Raw genomic sequence first — 19,417 nt, 5'->3', positions numbered from 1 at the left:
AAAATTTACAATAACATAATTTTTTTGAGAAAATTAGAACAACACAATTTATTTGTCTAAAATTCCATATAATTATTAAAAACATAAATATCTTTTTAAATTGAAAAAATTGATAATAAATATATATTTTTATATCCATACTATAAGTCCAATTTATTGACCAAAATATAAAAACCAAGGAGGGTTGTTAAAAATAAAAGTTGGTGGTAGATTAATAGGACTTATTTATTTTTAGTTAAAAATAAATTTGTGTTTTTCATAGTTACACTTTGTATGCGTTCTTGCCAAATTTTCAAAGGCATTTTCACCACCAGTGAAATTAGTGAAGTAAAGTCTTCTACGCTTGTTAACAAAATGCGTTCCTGCCAAACCGCTGGGTGTAAGTTAATATTTAACCCTTTATGTTGATCCCCAATTGTGCCTGGTGAAATTGCCGCAATTAATGCTAGCAGAGTAAAAGCAAAAAAGAAATTGCGGCAATTTCAATCGAGTGGCGAATAAAGGCCACAGCTGGTTCTCTTTTTCTTTCTTTCTTTTCTGATAAATGAAGGTGCTTGATAGTGCAGACTGTCATTCTTAGCTTGGAAAATTCAACACACCTCCCGTCATGAATATTTAATTTATCATGTTTAAGAGGTTGCCTTAGAATTTGAATTTACCAAAATAACTTTCAATCAGAAAAATGATAGCTAACTACAGTAGCGTAAAAGAAATTAAAAATACTAATACCAGAGAAGTCACTACTTTATAACTTTGTATCGCATTCTTCACAGTATAGATTCTGTTCGATAAGCACAGTTAGCTCGCCGAATCTACAGTCATAACAGACAACCAATTCAGAAGTGGGAAACAACCGCCATGAATTAACCTTCCATGGAATGTCCTAGACAAGATAGTATTCACATGCAATGCAAACCCCATTTCCAAGTGACTTTGACAGTGCGCATTTACATCAACCAACCCCCCCAACAAAAAAAGAAAAAAAGAAAAAAGGAAGACCAACCTAAACCAATCGACCATTCCCCCTCTTTCCAAAGGTATATCGTGTTTGCAGGCAATGCCTCCATCACGCACCGTAAATTCTTGGGACAGAAGAAAGCTCCCAAAACAAAAATTATTCTTCTTTCTTTCCCTAACCTGCCTGCCCACATCGACGCTAATTCCCACTAAAGTTAAACGCTATTACTGAAGTCCAACATTCTATCCCCCAATAGCAGCTTCTCCAAAGTAACAGGGAGGCATGTCAACGTTCTTAGACATGGAAAGATGCGCCTTTCTTATTTTCAAAACCATCTTTGCATAGTTCTGAACATTCTGCTACACCACTGGTTTCTTGGGATGCACGATTCATACTTGAGCCCTTCTCAATATTAGAATTCCTCTTTTCATAGGTCAAATTTGAAGCATTCTCATTAACAAAGTTCTTTTCAGATTCAGGTACCTCTTCAACTTCAGAAAGAAGCTGCTTGCCATCTGAACTTTCTGCTACGCCACTGGCTTCTTGGGATTCATGATTCATATTTGAGCCCTTCTCAACATTAGAGTTCCTCTTTTTGCAAGTCAAATTTGACACACCTTCATTATTAGAGTTCTTTTCATATTCAGGTGCATCTTCAACTTCAGTAGGAAGGAGCTGCTTGCCATCAGAACTGTCTGCTACTCCACTGGCTTCTTGGGATTCATGTTTCATATTTGAGCCCTTCTCAATATTACAGTTGCTCTTTTCACAAGTCAAATTTGAAGCAGGTTCATTATCAGAGTTCTTTTCAAATTCAGGTACACCTTCAACTTCAGGAGGAAGGAGCTGCTGGCCATCTAGTAAAGTTCCTTCTCCAGTGTTAATGTATCCGCTAGCACCTATGACTTTTTCTTTGTTGTGTGGTTGACAAATTGAATGTCGTAATTCGGTGTCTGAAAATATAGGTTTTATGTCATCCTTGACGCATGAACCTTCCTTGTCATGAAAACCCCTGCCTTCACAAAAGGCTGAAGAGGAAGCATGATGGATGTGTATATGCTCTGGACCGTCTGACCCGTCATTTAATCCTGTCTTATGTAGTGACTGCCCTTCTCTTTGGTTTCCTTCTTCAGAGTTCACACCCCTAGCCTGATCACTTGTGTCTCTAAAATGTTTTTGAGAAACCAAATTCAGCTCTTTACAATCTATTTTGAGGTTTTCCTCAGTTCGAATCACAACCTCACAGCTTTTACTATCACCCTTGGGCTCCAAATTTTGAAGTGACAAAGATGCTTGTAAATTTTGAGAAGAACCAAGACTGATGTCCTTCTTGTCACCAGGAGTTGGGCCCTTACTAAAATTTGGACGGATCAACCTTCTTTTCTTTTGCTGCACAGTCCGTAAGTCATCACTCCTTACATTCTCATCAGAGCCTCTAATCTGAATTTCATTATTCCTCCGTACCTGACTGCGGCGCTTGAAATCCACAAAACGTGTACCTTCATCTATTTGATTAATTTCACTGTCACCTGCTGCAATCATGACACCCATACTCGTATCATCCAAGCTGTTCCCAGAGGAAGCTTTTGATGACCCTGAGCTTCTGATTTTTCTATCCCCCATACTTTCAGCTTTGTCGACCTTAACCCATGGGTTAATCTTTCTTTTGATCCCCCGATGGTTGCGACTCTGTCGAACCATGTCCATTACTTCATCCACCGAATCCAAGGAGACATCATATCCCCTGTGGCTGTGATTGCTTCCATATTTTTTGTTGTTAAAAGGATGCACAAAACATAACCGAGAAAATACACTAGTTTTGTTCTTATAACCAGAATAAGGACTTCCAGAATTTACATAACATTCAAAATCATGATCATGTTCATTTAATAATGGATCATCATATTGGCTTTGAGAATGACCCTCATTTCCCCAAGGCATAGCAGAAAATGTTTCACTGTTCTTCTGCAATGTCATTTCATCATGACCCAGGTTTTCTTGCAATGCCATGGGGCAATAATCATTGCTTGAATGTGTATTGTACTTGTCACACAAGGAAGCATATGGCTCAGAACTCCAGCCACTGTTTCCAATACCCAAATGAGGGAAGAGACCCGATGATGACTTAAAAGGAGAGCTGTCAAAATCTTCATATTCAACAGGTTTAGTTGCAAGCCGTTCAGAATTCTGAGCTGCACATAAGGTCATGCTAGTTAAGTTACTTTCAAATGAAACAGGGTTATTAAGGCCATAACTGCAACCTTGAGATTGGTTTGCGTCTTTCAGCTCTGCATGAGCGTAAGATAGCTGATCATCCAGAGAACACATGATATTTCTTCTATAATTGTTTGATGGAGAAGCACTTACTCCCATTGGCTTAGAACTATCATTAATACTAATCCTAACAGATGATGGCTGCCTAGTATTAGAAGCAGGGGCATCAGGATCATAGAGAAGGATGCTCTTGGAACTTAAATTTCCTTGTGCTACGCAAAATTTGTCTGAGATGGGTGCGTGGATCAGGTGAGGCATAGCAGAAGTTGCCACGAGTTGATTTTGAACCAGAGAATCAGGATCTAACACAGGATTACTTGAAAAGAAAAACGAACTGACATTGGAATTATGTAAACTAGAAGTATCATCCAAAAATCTCTGACCATGTGTTGTTTTGTGGTCACTCAATAGCCTCTCACTCACATGTAACATATCATCATGAACTGTGGCTGCACCAGGAAAGTTTCCAGATAGACCACCTGAAATAGCTGGCCTGAGCTGCATGCTTATAGAATGTTCTTCATCATCAACTTCTCCAGTGTAATGGAATGAATCTCTTTTGTAATTATGCATTGTCAATGGTAAAGTGCTAGCAACTACATCTTGCTCATTTTTAACTATTTCTGCATGCATGCGACCGCCAACGGATCTTCCAACTTTACCCACAGGATAATGATCAGGTTTCACTTGTCTCCCAGGAAGCTTTCTCTTGCTAAACAAATCTAGAAGTCTATGAACCTACACAACAACTTTAAAAAAATGATGACATATATATTAAAAACAATTATTTCAAAACAATCTAATTATGTAAAAGGCTAGACCTGTTTTTCCGATAGCCCCATGTGGAACTTTTTTGCTGAAAAGTAATTTTCTCTGATTGCATCCCGAAATTTACTTTCTTTGAGTGGCTTACAGTCCCAAATTGGACTAAATTCAACCTGTACCAAAAGATCAAAACTAAATCAAGATCAACATACTGATCAAGCATTGAATCTTCCCCTCAAATTCAAAAGTGAATCATTCCCTCTTATTGCAGCTCGATAAATGACATATGAAGATTATTACCTGAGCAGGAAATTGCCTCCCTGATGAACTGAATGCACTAGGCACAATATTCATGGCACCATCACTAGATGACTTATATACACCATACAGCTCTCTGTTATCATAGTCAAACAGAAATAAAAGCATTCCTGCTTTAACCTGTTTTACAAATGGCATCTGACTAGATGGGAGGCCAAACAATCTTCTTTGGAAACATTCTCGCAGTGTTGCCCTACTTGTCATAAAAATTGCACCAAAATCCGGATCTCTTCCAGCAGCATATTTGTGCTTACCATAAGACTCCATGGATACGGAATATCTTCTCTATAATATACTGTTACAGTGGGGAAAAAACATATAATAGGCTCCATGATTTGCATTTTTTCCTTTGCTATTTAACAAAACAATATTAATATTAATTTTGCACTTAACTCCAGTTTCAATTTTACAATCTTCCCATTTTGCACTTCATTCCATTACAACATTGAACAGTTTAAAGGTCAAATTTAATTAGAAATGAACTTAAAATTCAACAAGTGTCGATACACATTCAGTTTCTGATCTTCCCTCAAAAGGAAAACTGCCCATAATTTCACATTTAAAGAGAAGTAGAATCACAGAGAATTTTCAGTTTCTCAAACGCAAGAACACTAGACAGCAAATTTCCCCCTAGGATACGAGTGAAATGGCGGATAATGGTTTATAAAACCATAATACAACTACTAAAATATAAAAATCAGTGTCCGTTCTGTTTTCGGTGAGTGTCGTTAAAATACACTAAATTTAAAGTTTTCTTAAACATCAGACAAGGAAAAAAAGACTACTGAAGGTTCAACTTAATCACTAACAACCACTAAAACATTACGCCGATTAATAAAAGTATTTTTAAAAAATAATTTATTCTTCTGGAACTTTCCGACTGGAGATAGTAGAAACCGCGAAAATAACCGAACGCAATAAGCAGAATCATCAAACGAAACGATCAGGCAATGAACAAAAACTAAACACGATTAAAATCGATCCAGAAACATAGGGGGAAAACCATCAGTTACTTGAACAACCTGTAATGTGGAAAGAAAAAAGAAAACACAGAAAAAAGAGTTAGGAGAGAAAAATACTAAACCGATGGTGCAGGAGATTTCAGGGCTAGTCCGATAATGCGAAGCGGAGTGTTGAAGACGAAGAGGGCTTGAAGCAGAAACCCGCCTTGGGCTGAGATGGTTTCCGAGGGAGAGCCGAGAGCGTTGCGATTATAGAGAGAGAAATAGATTTTCTGTGAATGCGACTGCGACGTGGATGTTCGCACTTTTTACTTGGCGTTTTGAAAATTCCTGGTTTTTTTTGGGAAAATCACAAACACAGATCCTGAAATTTGAAAAATACAAATAAAGACCTATGACAATTTTACTGTGAGTATGGGTTTAGGTTTTGACAACTTCATAACATATTATTATAGTCAAAAATTAGTGAAGTTGTTATGAGTCTCTATCTATATTTTTTAAATTTTAGAGTCTTTAATTGTAATTTTCTCTTTTTTCTCACACTTTTAGGCTAAATTATCTAAAATTCTTTTTCGGCCAGCTTTAACTATCCAAAGTTCCTCTGTGTATTGTGCATAAACTTGATATTATCATTGGCTTGCCATCATTGAGATAAATACCTTTATTTATTTTCCTAGAAAAAATTAGAACCATCCCATCAACTCATGCTAAATTGCAATAGCATGCCTAATATCCTCACTGTGTGTTTGGTTGGAGGGAAGAATGGAGAGAGGAAAAATAAGCTCATCTACCTATTTGGTTAGAAATTTTGAAGGGGGAAACTCCCTCCCATACCCCATTTTGGCTTCCCTTAAATTTGTTTTTTTTTAGGGAAACCAAAATATTAGGCCATTTTGTTCTCATGTTTTTGTGATATTTCATTAATACTTATAAAATATATTATTATAAGGTTTATTTTAAATAAAAATATATTATCATAAGAAAAAATTAAAAAAATAAATATTATAATAATTAAAAATATATTATAATAAAAATTAATTTAAAATAGAAAATATCACAATAAAAAAATTATATTATTACAAAATGAATTAATTTTTACAAATATATTATGATATTAATTAAAATATATTTTAAAGTTGGGAAAAAATAATAGAAAAAGAACAAAAATTTCATTTTTTTGGAGCATATAAAATTTATTAATTTGATTAATTAAATTAAATTATTATATTTATTAAAATAAAAAATTACTTTACTAATTTTTAAATACACATATTAGTATGATAAGATTAAATATTTATTGAATTATATAATTTGAAATAACATGCAAATGAATTTATATAATATATAAATAAAAATATAAACTAATATGTTAGGGTAAAAGAGTAAATTGATTATTACTATTCCTCCCCTTCCTTCCTCTCTTAAACCAAACAAGAGATTATTAAATATCTTTTTTTTTTGAAATCAAACCAAATAAGGTAGAATAAAAATCTCTACCCTCTCTTATCCCACCCTTCCCTCCCTTTCCTACCCTCTACTTAAACCAAAGAGGCCTTTAGGGCAGAGGAAATGGAGGGAAAGGAAGGCAATGAAAAATTTTTATGAGCTTGATTAGAATATTGAAAAAGTAGGGTTTTAAAATTTTAGCCAAGTAAGATATAATATAAAAGTGTAATAAGAATTAATTAAAAGTTTTTAACCCCACTTTTTTAATTTTCTAAATCAAGCTTACTAAAATTTTCCCTTCACTTCCTTCAATTTCTCTCATACCAAATGTACCCTTAAAAGCTCAATTGAATTTAAAATTCTTTTACTAACAAAACATAAGATGTTAGCGATAGAAATCTCTTGTTCTCTTTTCTGGGAAGATAATATTTTAAACTTTGAGTTATGTGTTATTTATTATCATTATTATTTTATATTAAATACATTTGTTTGGAAACGAATCCTTTTTTGACAATGAGAAACGAATCCTTTGCTTGTTGGTAATATATGATTTATACAAACTTATAAAGGAAAAATCCCACAAAAATTTAAAAATACTAAATTTCAAATTAAGTTTAATAACAACACTTTGCAAATAACAACACATTTTTGTAAAAATTTCTTATGTGGGATTTAGTGATTTCAAAAAAAATTTGTGGGATTTTCCTATTTATAAGTTATAACAAATTATTATGTATTATATATATATATATATATATATATTACGAGAAATGCTACCCGTCTTTGAAATCATATGTTAACGTGAAGAAATGTATCATTTATTTTTAAAAAAATGAAATATATGCGGGAAGACTTATCAAAAATAATTGTCAATACAAAACAAATAGCTTAAATGGTAAGAACTCTCATTTCTCTGACAAATGTTAATAGTTTCTAATTTCTGTATAAAATAAACTTAGTTAAAACTTAAAATGGATTCCTTTACATTTTATTCTCTTCAGTGGAGTTAGAAAAATAAGTTTAACTTAAGATATTGTGCATTAAATATAGATACCTCTCAATAAATATTCAAATCTTGGTTTGTCACGTTGTGAAAAACTTTTTTTTTGGTTAGATTCTATCTTGTTGTTAGTCGGTCTCCTTACTCAAAATTAACAAGTTTTAAGTAAAACGAGTCTATTTTGTAAAACATGCCAAGTTAACATGTGGCCGTAAAATAGGTTTATTTACTGTTTAAAACAAAAACAAGTTTGCATGCCAAACAAAGACAAGTTTATCTATTACAACCACGCTAGTCATGAATACATGCTTATATGCTATCATCCTCTCCGTCTTCCTCCTCACTTGATCTTGTTTACTTTTGCAGTTTCTCCTCTAAAATAGGATTCACAATCTTCAGAAATCTAGTCATGATCACAACATTATTCTAATACATGTCAAGTTAGTGTTTTGCCCCTCTTTTACTCTTAGGATGTTTAGATTAATTTTTTAAAAATGATTTTACAGTATACTAATAATTGAGTCTAGAAATTTGACCTTTTTTGACGGATTAACTTACGCTGCCCCGCTAAAATATGAGCACATGGCAAGCTAGCTCGTAAAAGACAAGTTAACCTGTTTCTCGTGCTCTATTTCTTAAGCCATCTATCATAAGAAAATGATAATTTTGCCAAATATATATATATATAATGTACCAAAATACTTCACCAGTTTGATACGTAATTAACTAATTTGAGTAGATTAAATATATTCGTTGAATTAGTTAATATGATATATTTTTTCTAAATCACCCTATTCATCTTCCTTAATTCTATTCCTCCCTTTCCTACTTGATTATTGTTGAGAGAATATTAATATTATTAAATTTGGAGAAAAATTGACAAACATGTGAAATAAGTCTTACATATATAATCAACATCAATTCTCAAATTAGGTCATATATTAAAAACTGGAAAATTATATATACATACATATATATATATATATGGAGGTACATATTAAAGGAAATCATGCGTTTTGTGTTGTAGTTTCTTAATTCCGAAGTCAAAAATAAAATATAGTATAATTTGACAATATATCATAGATTTATTAATATATTAAGTTTATATTTATATTATCAAATATCTTAATAAAATTATAATATGCACAAACATACATAAAAAGGAATCACTAACAATTAATTATTAATTTATAAAAATTGTGAAAGTTTTTTCAAAAAGTAACAATTTGATACAATTTTATCAGATTCATTGATAATAAAATTATAAATGATTATTTTTTTTAATCATTTTACATTAGAAAAATAAATTAGTATTTTTGGGGGTATGATCTATTCAATGGTCTTTTTTCCTCCTTCATCAACTTATTTCGAGTTATAATCATATCAGACGGATTATTTTACCTTTGTAGTATATCGCACCAGAAAGCAGCGCCAAAGCCCCCAAAAGGGTGACAGTTGTTGGAGAACAGCTTGGTATTGCACTTATCTAGTCATTTGTGATCTAAGCGTCCCTTAGCTTTTTTTAATGTGTGTGATTTTTTACTTTTTAATAAAGTTTGATGTTTTATTATAAAAAAGAGATCAAGAAAAAGGACTAGCCAGTAGCTACCGTTTTAAAAGAAAAGGACTAGCTATCCCGTGCTTTTGTGGTTAGTGCTGGTACTCTGAAAGTAAAATAAAGGAAAAGAGCAAAATTACAAGGTGTGCCGCAAATCAAGCAGTACGTTCCTGTATCGTAAGCACAATGGAAATCCAACTTCAGGTGTCCATTTTTCAGTCTTGCATGGACCATAGTTCTACCTGACCAGTCTAAGGTCACATTATTCTTACAAATTCCTATCAGCAGAAGGCTCAAAAATCCTGTTCTCTTCATATGGTCCAAACCTTTCACTTGGGAAGGAAGCAGGTGGACATGATAAGTTCTTCACAAAATTCTCGTGCAGATGCCCATTCTCCACCGTGCCATAGCAATCTAGCAGGCTTCAAGTCTCTCTTCTGGTTGGGCCCTGTAAGAGAATCTTTCTTCTTCCTCGTCTCCTCCATTCAAGACATATCCTGGCTTCAAGGCACGATTTGATTAGTTTAAAGCTTCCTCATTGTTCCTGAGCTCCCGAATTACCATTGAACTAACACAAGGTCCTCGTTCAGAATTTACAGCATCGACTGGTGGAAGAGAACTTTGGCGCCAGAGTATGCAGTTTTGGCATCATCTGCATGAGGAAAACAATTTATGAATATATAAAACAGAATTACTTGAGGCATTCATATGAATTTGGTTATAAATAAAATACATAGTTTGAAACCTTACGTGCTATAGCAGCCAGACTGATAACAGAAGGGACGTTAGCCTCAACCTCAACAGCAGCTTTAGCAACCGCAATGCCTACAGAAATACTCTGCATAATATCTAATCCCGCACAAAGTGATGCGAGTGTTCCACCAACTAAACAATCACCCGCACCAGTAAGCCTCACTACTGATGCAGGAAGTGAAGGAAAATGAACAGCAGAAAGACGAGAGCTTCTATTGGGCTCTGAGACATCAAAACACGAATTTGGTGGACACTTCTGCATGATGGTCTTGTATAACTTTTCACCAGACCCACTTTGTGTGGTTTTATTCAGAGGACTTTTAATGTGTTTGGGCCCTCCTTTACTGCATAAGATCAACCCTTGTGAGCCAAGGGTCAAAACAACCACTTTAATGCCTTTCTCTAGCAGAACCCAGATTGCTGGTTTCAGCATATGAAACAAAGATACTGTTGACAGGTTATGATTGGCTTCAAGAGGAGAAAACACATCAGCACCCAATAAAGCATTTGCCATGGCAATGAGTTCATCTTCATTAGGAGAAGTATAAGTCACCTATAGAAAATGTCTACACGTCTCAGAGAAGCAATTTGATAAAGCAAATTATTATTATAAGACATAATTGAAAATTTTAAAGTAATTATGCTAATAAACTTAATCAAGTATGCCACACAATATAGAGTCCCAAACATATTTTGAGTGGATTCTACCGAGATTCGAAATCACTGCATATCACGTAATGATAATCTGGACAATGAAAACGATGGCTGTTGACACTACAAAAATTATTTATGACTATTACACTCCTTGAATCTTCAAAAATTCTTTCGACCAAACCATTTCAAGAAATGTTGAAGAGAAAATAAACATTGTATAAAGCTTAGCACTCACATGCTTGACAATTGAAGTAATTCTTTTGGATTTGGTGACTGACACTGGCTCAAACCAGACAGGACACCCTGAATCCGCTGCTACTGAGGAATGCCAATATTTATGCAAAGAGATGAAGTAGCATCAGCATTTATAATTCACCAAACCAGAGAGGCAGACAAGAAGAGAATTAGTGGTATAGCATCATGTTATGTACTTTTGCTAGACGCTTGTAGAGAAGGAAAATTCAGATTCGCATCAACGAACAACAATGGAGCCGGACGTATGGTGCTCTCGAAGTGCAAGATCCAGTCTGGCGTCAAATATTTGTCCTGTAACAAGTAGACTTTATAGGCTTTCTTTTTCCTGCTCTTTTTAGTATAACTATTGTCATTTTACAAGCATATTAAGGAAAATCTTCGGGTTTTGACAAGTTTGGAAGATACTTGATAGCATAAGACGTGGGAAGAAAAAAAAAAAACTTACAATAGCTTCCACACTAGCAACCCGCTGCCACTTCACCATTAGCATCAAATATATTGCAAACAACGGGAGTCTCAATGTTACTGTTCTTCAAAATACCTACCTCAAATTCAACATGTAAAATAATAAATCATTAATATGCTTTTTAAAATTATTTTTTTCCAACAAACCCAAAGAAAAGAGAAAGTTGGCCAGCTTCCAAGGGAAGATTACAGGAAAACTAGAGAAAAAGGGAACAGTATTACCATGCACATGGTTATTAACATATCTATATGATAAATGGTCATGGAGACAAGAGATCTCACCTTCTATAGAGAGTCCAGCAGACTTCCACTGTTCCAACAAAAGATTTCCTAGTTTTAAAAAATTAAAAAGAAAAGAAAAATTATTTTTCCTTCAATGAAATGCTGGGACGTGTGTGTGTTTCAGGTTCAAATAAATTAAGTTTTTTTTTGTCAAACAAACAAATTAGTTTACACGTCTAAAAATATACAACTTGTGTTCATGGCCAATTCGAGTTGAGCCTGTAGATGTAGTAAATCCTATAGATTTTAGTGGCAATGAAAAATGAAAGTTCAATGATAAAACATATGCCTGCCATGTCAAGCCCTATAGCACTAATCATGTATGGCTTTGCTCCTAGCTTTGACATGCATTCTGCCACATTCCTTGCTACGCCTCCCAGGACATAACGGACCTGAAAATTCTCTATTAGATTAGGTTGAAAAAGAGATCATGAACAAAGTGAAAATAAGAGAAACTAAATCCTCGATTAGCTATGAAATCTGATATTCCATCATCTTCATTAGCATAATTGACTTGAAAATAACCACTGAATCATGAGTTCATATCTTTCTAATAGACAAGAAATGGAACACTTTCATTTAAGAGGATTGCATATCTTCATGACCACATTTAAACCTTTGAAATTGTGTACATACAAATAACAATCGCGCGGAGAGAATAAAGAACAAAGGAAGAGTAATGCTCATACAATAGTGAGCAGTGAGTAAATTCTTTGACGAGAGGAATACGTAACTAACCCTGCCAGGAGTGGTAGTCCTTGGGTTTGCAGGCATAGAAGGGGTGGCATGAATATCCAACACCATGCCCCCAATTATTACTGCCTCTGCGCCACGATGTTCCATTTGCCTACCTCTTACCCACAACTTAAAAAACAAGAAGTAGAGATTATAGAAGCTGCATGGGAAAAACAGATACAAAGCATAAGCAAACATAGGTTCGGTGTGTAGGGGGGGGGGGCGCGCGCGCGCGTTCCTGTGAAGGACGTGAGATCTTTCCTTTCAAAAGGAAGAAAACTCATATTTGAATGGATCATAGAAGGAAAAAGAAAATGCAATAATATGAATGCCACATGTGCCTAGTGATCGACCGGTTATCCCCTTCAAATAAAATCCTTTTCACAGAGGAAATATGTCAAACACCTGTTAATCAATACCGAGAAAAGGAGACCAGCGAATGGAGAGCGTCATCCAGAAAACCAACGGAGGCAAAATGTCATTACTTTTGCAGTTTGGAGGATTTTTCATTTAGATAGTGACCAATTTAACCCTCTCATGCTGTATAAAATAAAACTCCATCTTCTTCCTAAGGATGAGAAGGGAACCACACGCGGAACTGTCCAACGAAGATTAGAAGTACATATGAAGTAAAATCCAAAGGAAAAAAGGCAGAAAACATGGCAGAAGCTTAGCCGATCGCAGAAGGAGATAATATGGTTTGTCAGTACCTGGATCAGCACACCAATGGAGGAACTGGCCAGTAAGAAGCAGAACTTGGTAGCAATAAACAAGTCAACTCTTAAGCAGCTGCCCTGCCACAATTCAATAGCTACATGGATTTTATTTCTTTCCCTTTTGTCCGTTTTTTTTTTTTTTTGTCTGCATCTTACTTTTGGAGGAAATCCAGTTCAGGTATTGTGGGGTGCACCGCTTCCAATGGATCAGTTCATCATATTATGAGGTCTTTTCTTCATGTTGAGCAGGGAATGGCGAGGGTGGAATTTATAGTCCTCCGATTTTTTGATTTCTCATAAAGCTGAGGAAAAATCATAATCATCAGGTAAAAATGTAAATGACAAGAGGGAATCTGGAGGGGAAAAAAAACACTCACATTGAGTTACTGATATTTATTATGTCAAAATTTCTAATCATACATAATTATGTTTCCTATTTTTAAAATATTAGCATTTAATAATACTTAATTATAAATTTATATGAAATAAGAAAGAAAACATTACTATGTGTGATTAGAAAATTTGACAATTAACATAATTGATATGAGAAACTTGATATAAATTTTTTTCTTTGGAAAACTGAAAAAGCACTTGGGAAAAATGTTTTCATACAAGTGAAATAAAATTCTTCTTATCTTTGAGAACAAAGTTAACTCAGTTATAAATGAAAATAAAATTATATATTCATATAAAAAAGTCTATCTCTCTAGTAGGATTAGAAGAGTAATTATTTTTTAAACATAACTCACACATTCATTATATATTTCATAAAAAATTTAAAATTACAATCTCATATTTAAAAAAGTTTTTACAGCAAGTGCTTGATATAAGTTAGGCTATAACATGACATATCAATATAATTATCTATTTATAAATGCATAGAATATAAAGTTTATAATAAGATATGTTGTTTTCTTGCAAAAAAAAAAAAGTTGTTTACAAAACATAATATCAAAAAACCACATAATCAGAGTAAGATGGTTTCTCCTTCCAATTAAAAAATATTCTTCCGGTTCTTAATATAGGATCTAATTGTTGAGTTAGTTTTAGTCTTAAATATAAGACTCATTTATCATATTTATCAGTTTTTTCTAATTTACCCCTATGATACTCTATCAACCATAATCAAGTAGAAGAAGAAGAATAGGTATTAAGAAAGATGATTATGATGTTTTAGAAAAAATGTGTCATATTTTTTATAATTAACTAACATATCTAACTTCTTTAATCTAATCAAATTAGTTAAATAGGTCTTATATTAAGAACAAAGGATTATATGTTTAAACTATTAGAGCTTTCTAGTTTGATGGGACTAAGTACCTCTTTCAAGTTTTTCTTAGATTTAGGATTGTAAGTTTAACGATAGATATATGATTTTTTTTATTGGGTGAAGAATGAAAAAAACAAAAAACTCACTCAAACCAGTTAAATGAAATATCACTTTTCCAGTAAAAAGAAAAAAGATTACATCCTGAAACCAATTAAATGAAAGGTCACTCTTCATTTGAAATCTGAAAGTGGTTGTGAACCGGGTAATGTGGGGGCAAATTGGAGCGGACGAAGACGCGGGTGTCCGCCCATCATGATCTGGCAGGCCCCACTCGCCAACTTTTGTTCTCCTTTTGTTCCCCAAAATGGACCCTCCACCTTTCACCCATTCCGTTTTATTTTTTTCCCAATTATTGAAAATTGTCTTCAAATTTTTGCTCACCCTAAGACCCTCTCTATATATTTTGTCTATCAAAATCCGAGCTCTCTATCATCCTTATAAATTCAGCAAATAAAATTATAGCTTTGCATGGTATACTGATTATTTTTAGAACATGATAATGCCTTCATATAATATATTTTAATTTGAATATTTTTTACAATTTTTTATTATTATTGTTATCCATATCATAATTATTTTTTTGCAAGTTTTGAAGTTTTTCTGTAGGAGCCAAAAAAAAAAAAAACAGGAGGCAGAGGTTGGCCCTCACCGAACACCACTCCCCCCCCAAAAAAAAAAAAGAAGGAAAGAACTGTTTTATTTTTCACCAACCCTACAATTTTCGACAAGGCGCTTGTGACGAGAGTACAGTTTCAGACTTTCACTTGGCAGAGCGAAATGGCTTCCCGACTTCTGTGGGCTTCAAGAGCTGCTTCCTACCTCAGAGTCTCTGTCTGTCACAGAGGCTTCGCTACTGGTAACTTATCCTTTTTCTTCCTTCCATCTGCCTCCCTCACTTCATCTTCATTTGTTTTCATTGATCACTTGTAAAGTGTTTGTGCATGCTTCGATTATTGATCTTGATCCATGTGTTACTAAATCTGCTTGATCTATGCTTCTTGCTATTTAACATTCATAAGCACGCACCGATGCGTACCCTCTGATCATCACTGTAAATTTTGGGAGGTTCTATGATCGGTGTGTTCTCCTGTCTCCGTTTCTCATTGTGATTTTTTATGACACTCACCACTTGTGCTGTGTTTCATCCCTGAATAGAGCGATCTGGGTCAGATTCACGCGCAGGCGGACTTTCTTGGCTGCGATAGCAACTGTTCGAACTTTATTCAGTCATGTTTTGTCGTTTTTTAACGTGCTCTGATGTTGGGAACTGACTGGGGAACAAGAATAGAGAATTGCGGGTGGGATTAAGAAAGTTCACCATCATTAGCAATTCCAATCTTAGGTTTAACTATTAGTTTTACCATCAAACCATAACTTGCGAAAAATTTTATTCTGCCGGTGTTAAGCTGTAGTATTATTGACGTACTTGATTTAAAAAAAAAAAAAATCTAAATGCGGAATTTAGATTGTTCGGCTCTCTAGAGCGTTGTTGTTGGTAGTGCTTTATTTCTTTTTTTGGCCGAAATGCGTATTGTGTAATTTACGATGAGTACAAACGGTAGTCAATGGATTGTGGCTGCACATGGTGGGTCTTGTTTATGTTTAGCTTGTATTGATTGTGATAGAAGGAAGAGAGTGACGAGTTGAGGACGAAAAGGATAGTGACACAAGAAACTAAATGTTAAAAGACCCAAAATAAAGGCTGGTTGTGTTACTACAGTTATGCAGGTATCAACGTTAATTTTAGGCTTAGCAAACTGTCAGAATTAGCATCTGCGCCTTATGACTTTTGTTCTCTTGTAGTTCATAATTTGGTATTTTCCTAATTTGCTTTCTTCTCTTTGGAGGCTATCTTATCCTCCTGTCTATTATTTCTCTCTTTTTTCTCTCCCTATTTTCAAAACACAAAAAGCTAACTTGTATTACAATAAAATCTATATTTAGATGGAATATATTCTATCAAGAAATGTATTTCATCGAAGCCCAATCATTACACTGCCATGCCAGATAATGGACTATTTAAGACTTGAGGTAATCTACCTTTTTATTGAATATGCTTTCCATCGGTCGTATGAAAGGAAGAGTTTGGACAATTATCATGAATGGCGTTTTTATTCTGTTATTTATTTATTCATTTCTGTCATCTCGGGGAGATGGGTTTTATATGATTTCTACTAATTTAGGTGGTGCATTTCTTTCCGGTGCTATGATCTCTTCCTTTTACTTTGAATATTCTGGTTGCCCATCACATGTAAATCTTGTATAATTGCTACGTTGTAATGCCTTCTGTTTTTTTTTTTTTTTTAATTAATTTATAATTTATGATCCCTTCCTCCCTCCAACAAAGGGGCAGTTTATCACATGAGTACCCCTTCTTGCGGAAGGCTTTTTTTCTTTCTATATTACATTCAGGATATTACTCTCAGCTGCTTCCAAAGGGATCAAATCTAAATTGACATGCAGAGATATTATCTCTCTTACTAATTGAGATGTCTACTCCGGATTGACTGGGCAGAACGTTGATAAACTAAGCTTTTGAAAGAAGAGCCATATAGGCACAGAGAAAGAGGGAGCAAAAATGACAATGTTGTGGACATTGAATAAAGTCTATCACTCTCTTTAGTGAAAGACCTATCAGCTTCTTGTGCTTACCGTCACATTTGTTATTGCTGCAGTTCTGAAAGATTTGAAGTATCTTGATTCCCATGAGTGGGTAAAGGTTGATGGACATTCTGCAACTGTTGGCATAACTGATCATGCCCAAGATCATTTGGGTGATGTTGTTTATGTTGAACTACCAGAAGTGGGAGCATCTGTAACCCAGGGACAAAGTTTTGGTGCAGTTGAAAGCGTTAAGGCTACTAGCGATGTTAATTCTCCTGTTTCAGGAAAAGTCGTTGAAATTAATGAGAAGCTGGAAAGCTCTCCTGCTCTGGTTAGTCTCTTTACCTTGTTAAATATTTAATTGAAAAACAGAATTTCTATTTCTTAGCCGATTAATTAAAGCAGATTACATCCACTTAAATGAACTTTTTACAACCTGCACTGAGTTGTTTCTTTTTATACAGAAACTTCCCATTCACTAACATAATTAGTATAACAAAACCAAGTTGTGGTTTTTGAAAAGACGTTTGTTGCCGGGTTTTCTCATAAGAATCTAATGCATGCACTCTTTTTAAATCAAAACATAATCAATTAGTTGTTGGGTGTTTATATCTAATGCATCACATTTTCTTCTCCTTCAAATTCCAAATAGGATTCATGGCAGCGGGACAATTCTGCCAAGGGCCATTTTAATGCATAAAGAAGCTTAAAATAAGATAAGCTAGTGGAATACTTTAAAGCTAGAAGGGGTTTTAGTGGAAGGTTCTATATATGTATGTGTATTTCAAAAGATGTTCTAGTATTTATAAATTGAAACTAAGGGAGTGTGTATAGATTCCAAAGTCCTTTTGATGAGGTGATGGTATTTATTCTAGTTTCAAATATGTTTGAAATCCTCTTCGCTTATCTGCAAACCATTGATTCAAATTTATAGACAAATTGACTCAATTTCTCATAGAGGAAGAGAAAACCAATTTTGTGTTACTACTGTGAAATAATCGCACAATATGCCTGTTTCCGAAAGATATGACAATGAATTTGTTCTCAACCCCTAGTGTTTTTGTTGGTCTTACTTTTCTTTGTTTTTTTAGGTCAACTCAAGCCCTTACGAAAACGGATGGATAATTAAAGTTGAAATGAGTGACAATGGTGAACTCAACAAGCTGATGGATTCAGATCAGTACTCCAAGTTCTGTGAAGAAGAAGATTCCAAGCATTGATGATAATCTTCTAAGGATCTTTCAGGACTGTGCATCCAAGAAAGTAGAACGTATTAATTTGGGAATCCTCAATATCGCTTCTTTTTCCCCCTCCTTTCCCCCATGTGCTTTTGCTTGCTCTTTTTTCTGGTTTCGTGAGAGCTTCAAATTCGGTGGAATAATAATTTTCACTTTTTCTCCGAGCATTCCAATTGACAGTTTGGGAAATCTTATCACCAATTAAAAAAGAAAATACGTATTACCAAAAGTTGAAGTGGCATCCCGATTTTTAGTTTTTTTTTTTTGACAGATTTTTAGTAGGTTACTTTATCGTGAATGACTGCTATTCATGCCCAAGAAAATGCCTCGAGACATTGGGCGTCAATTGAGAGAATTCAAATCCTCGAAGAAGTGATTCTAGTTTATATTTTACTATATATCAGTTTTTAGGAGGTGGTTGGGTAGCCCAAAATCATTTTTTAAAACCATTTTTTCTATAAATAGAGACAAATTCCTTTACATATATACTTAGTATATGGTAAAGACATTTTTAAAACTATGATTTTGTTTTTATTTAAACACGGTGACGTCCAAAAAAACAAAAGTGCTCATAAGGGTATATTAAAGTTATTTATCTTCATTAATTAATACGATCCATTTTCCAGAGTTGGGAAATGAGCTGATCCGATCCTGATGGGCTAAGCCCATATTATCCATGCTCAGAGTCAGGCCCATAAGCATGCGCTTTGTTGTTTTTAATATCTTTTTTAAAATACAAAATTAGTAAATGCAAACACGACATATAAAAAACACAAAGTATAAACTATAATATTAAAATTCCATATTACATCTCTTTAAAAGATAAATAAAAATACCAACTCAATGCAAACTATTCTAAAATCTAACGATTCAAATTTAAATTTTTGTCATGATGTATAAAATTAAAAAATATAATGACAAAAAATAAATAAACTTTATTTTTCAAAAACATTACTCTAACATTATAAAATTACACTACAAACTCATACCAAGAATTTTAATGCTATATTTTTAAGAAATTAAATTTATTTAATATTAAAAAAAGGGAAAAACACATGCCAGACTCCCCCCAAGTCTTAATGGACCGAGCTTATAAGGGCTATG

General features: G+C 34.0%; 3 protein-coding genes across 5 annotated transcripts; 1 reads left to right on the top strand and 2 right to left on the bottom strand.

The window, feature by feature from the left end:
- Nucleotides 1-723: 723 nt before the first annotated feature.
- On the bottom strand, nt 724-5,496 carry LOC114718219 (uncharacterized). 3 transcript variants are annotated; one of them, XM_028903478.1, is made up of 4 exons: nt 5,400-5,496; nt 4,298-4,610; nt 4,054-4,170; nt 724-3,970 (listed from the first exon to the last, which is right to left on the bottom strand). In XM_028903478.1, the coding sequence occupies exons 2-4, from the start codon at nt 4,580-4,582 to the stop codon at nt 1,253-1,255; spliced, it is 3,120 nt and encodes a 1,039-aa protein (XP_028759311.1). In that variant the 5' UTR covers nt 4,583-4,610; nt 5,400-5,496; the 3' UTR covers nt 724-1,252. The 3 variants fall into 3 exon arrangements, with proteins under 3 accessions (XP_028759311.1, XP_028759312.1, XP_028759310.1); XM_028903479.1 differs by having other exon boundaries at nt 5,395-5,434; XM_028903477.1 differs by lacking the exon at nt 5,400-5,496 and having other exon boundaries at nt 4,298-5,376.
- Nucleotides 5,497-9,379: 3,883 nt separating this feature from the next.
- On the bottom strand, nt 9,380-13,315 carry LOC114718184 (pseudouridine kinase-like; the record flags this gene model as incomplete). The annotated part of the gene is given in 10 exon segments (XM_028903436.1): nt 9,380-9,933; nt 10,032-10,587; nt 10,924-11,006; nt 11,120-11,234; nt 11,389-11,407; nt 11,409-11,484; nt 11,691-11,738; nt 11,980-12,082; nt 12,429-12,554; nt 13,136-13,315. Coding segments are annotated over 10 exon segments (1,365 nt in total), but the record flags the coding sequence as incomplete, so codon positions are not given.
- Nucleotides 13,316-15,188: 1,873 nt separating this feature from the next.
- LOC114718204 (glycine cleavage system H protein 2, mitochondrial-like) lies at nt 15,189-18,548 on the top strand. Its single transcript, XM_028903459.1, has 3 exons — nt 15,189-15,327; nt 17,147-17,406; nt 18,167-18,548. The coding sequence occupies exons 1-3, from the start codon at nt 15,249-15,251 to the stop codon at nt 18,293-18,295; spliced, it is 468 nt and encodes a 155-aa protein (XP_028759292.1). The 5' UTR covers nt 15,189-15,248; the 3' UTR covers nt 18,296-18,548.
- Nucleotides 18,549-19,417: the final 869 nt, after the last annotated feature.

The sequence above is a fragment of the Neltuma alba genome, unplaced genomic scaffold, assembly GCF_004799145.2.
Source record: "Neltuma alba isolate B1F8T4 unplaced genomic scaffold, ASM479914v2 tig00011820_pilon, whole genome shotgun sequence".
Taxonomy (NCBI): domain Eukaryota; kingdom Viridiplantae; phylum Streptophyta; class Magnoliopsida; order Fabales; family Fabaceae; genus Neltuma; species Neltuma alba.
This window is presented reverse-complemented; position numbering and strand designations above follow the sequence as displayed.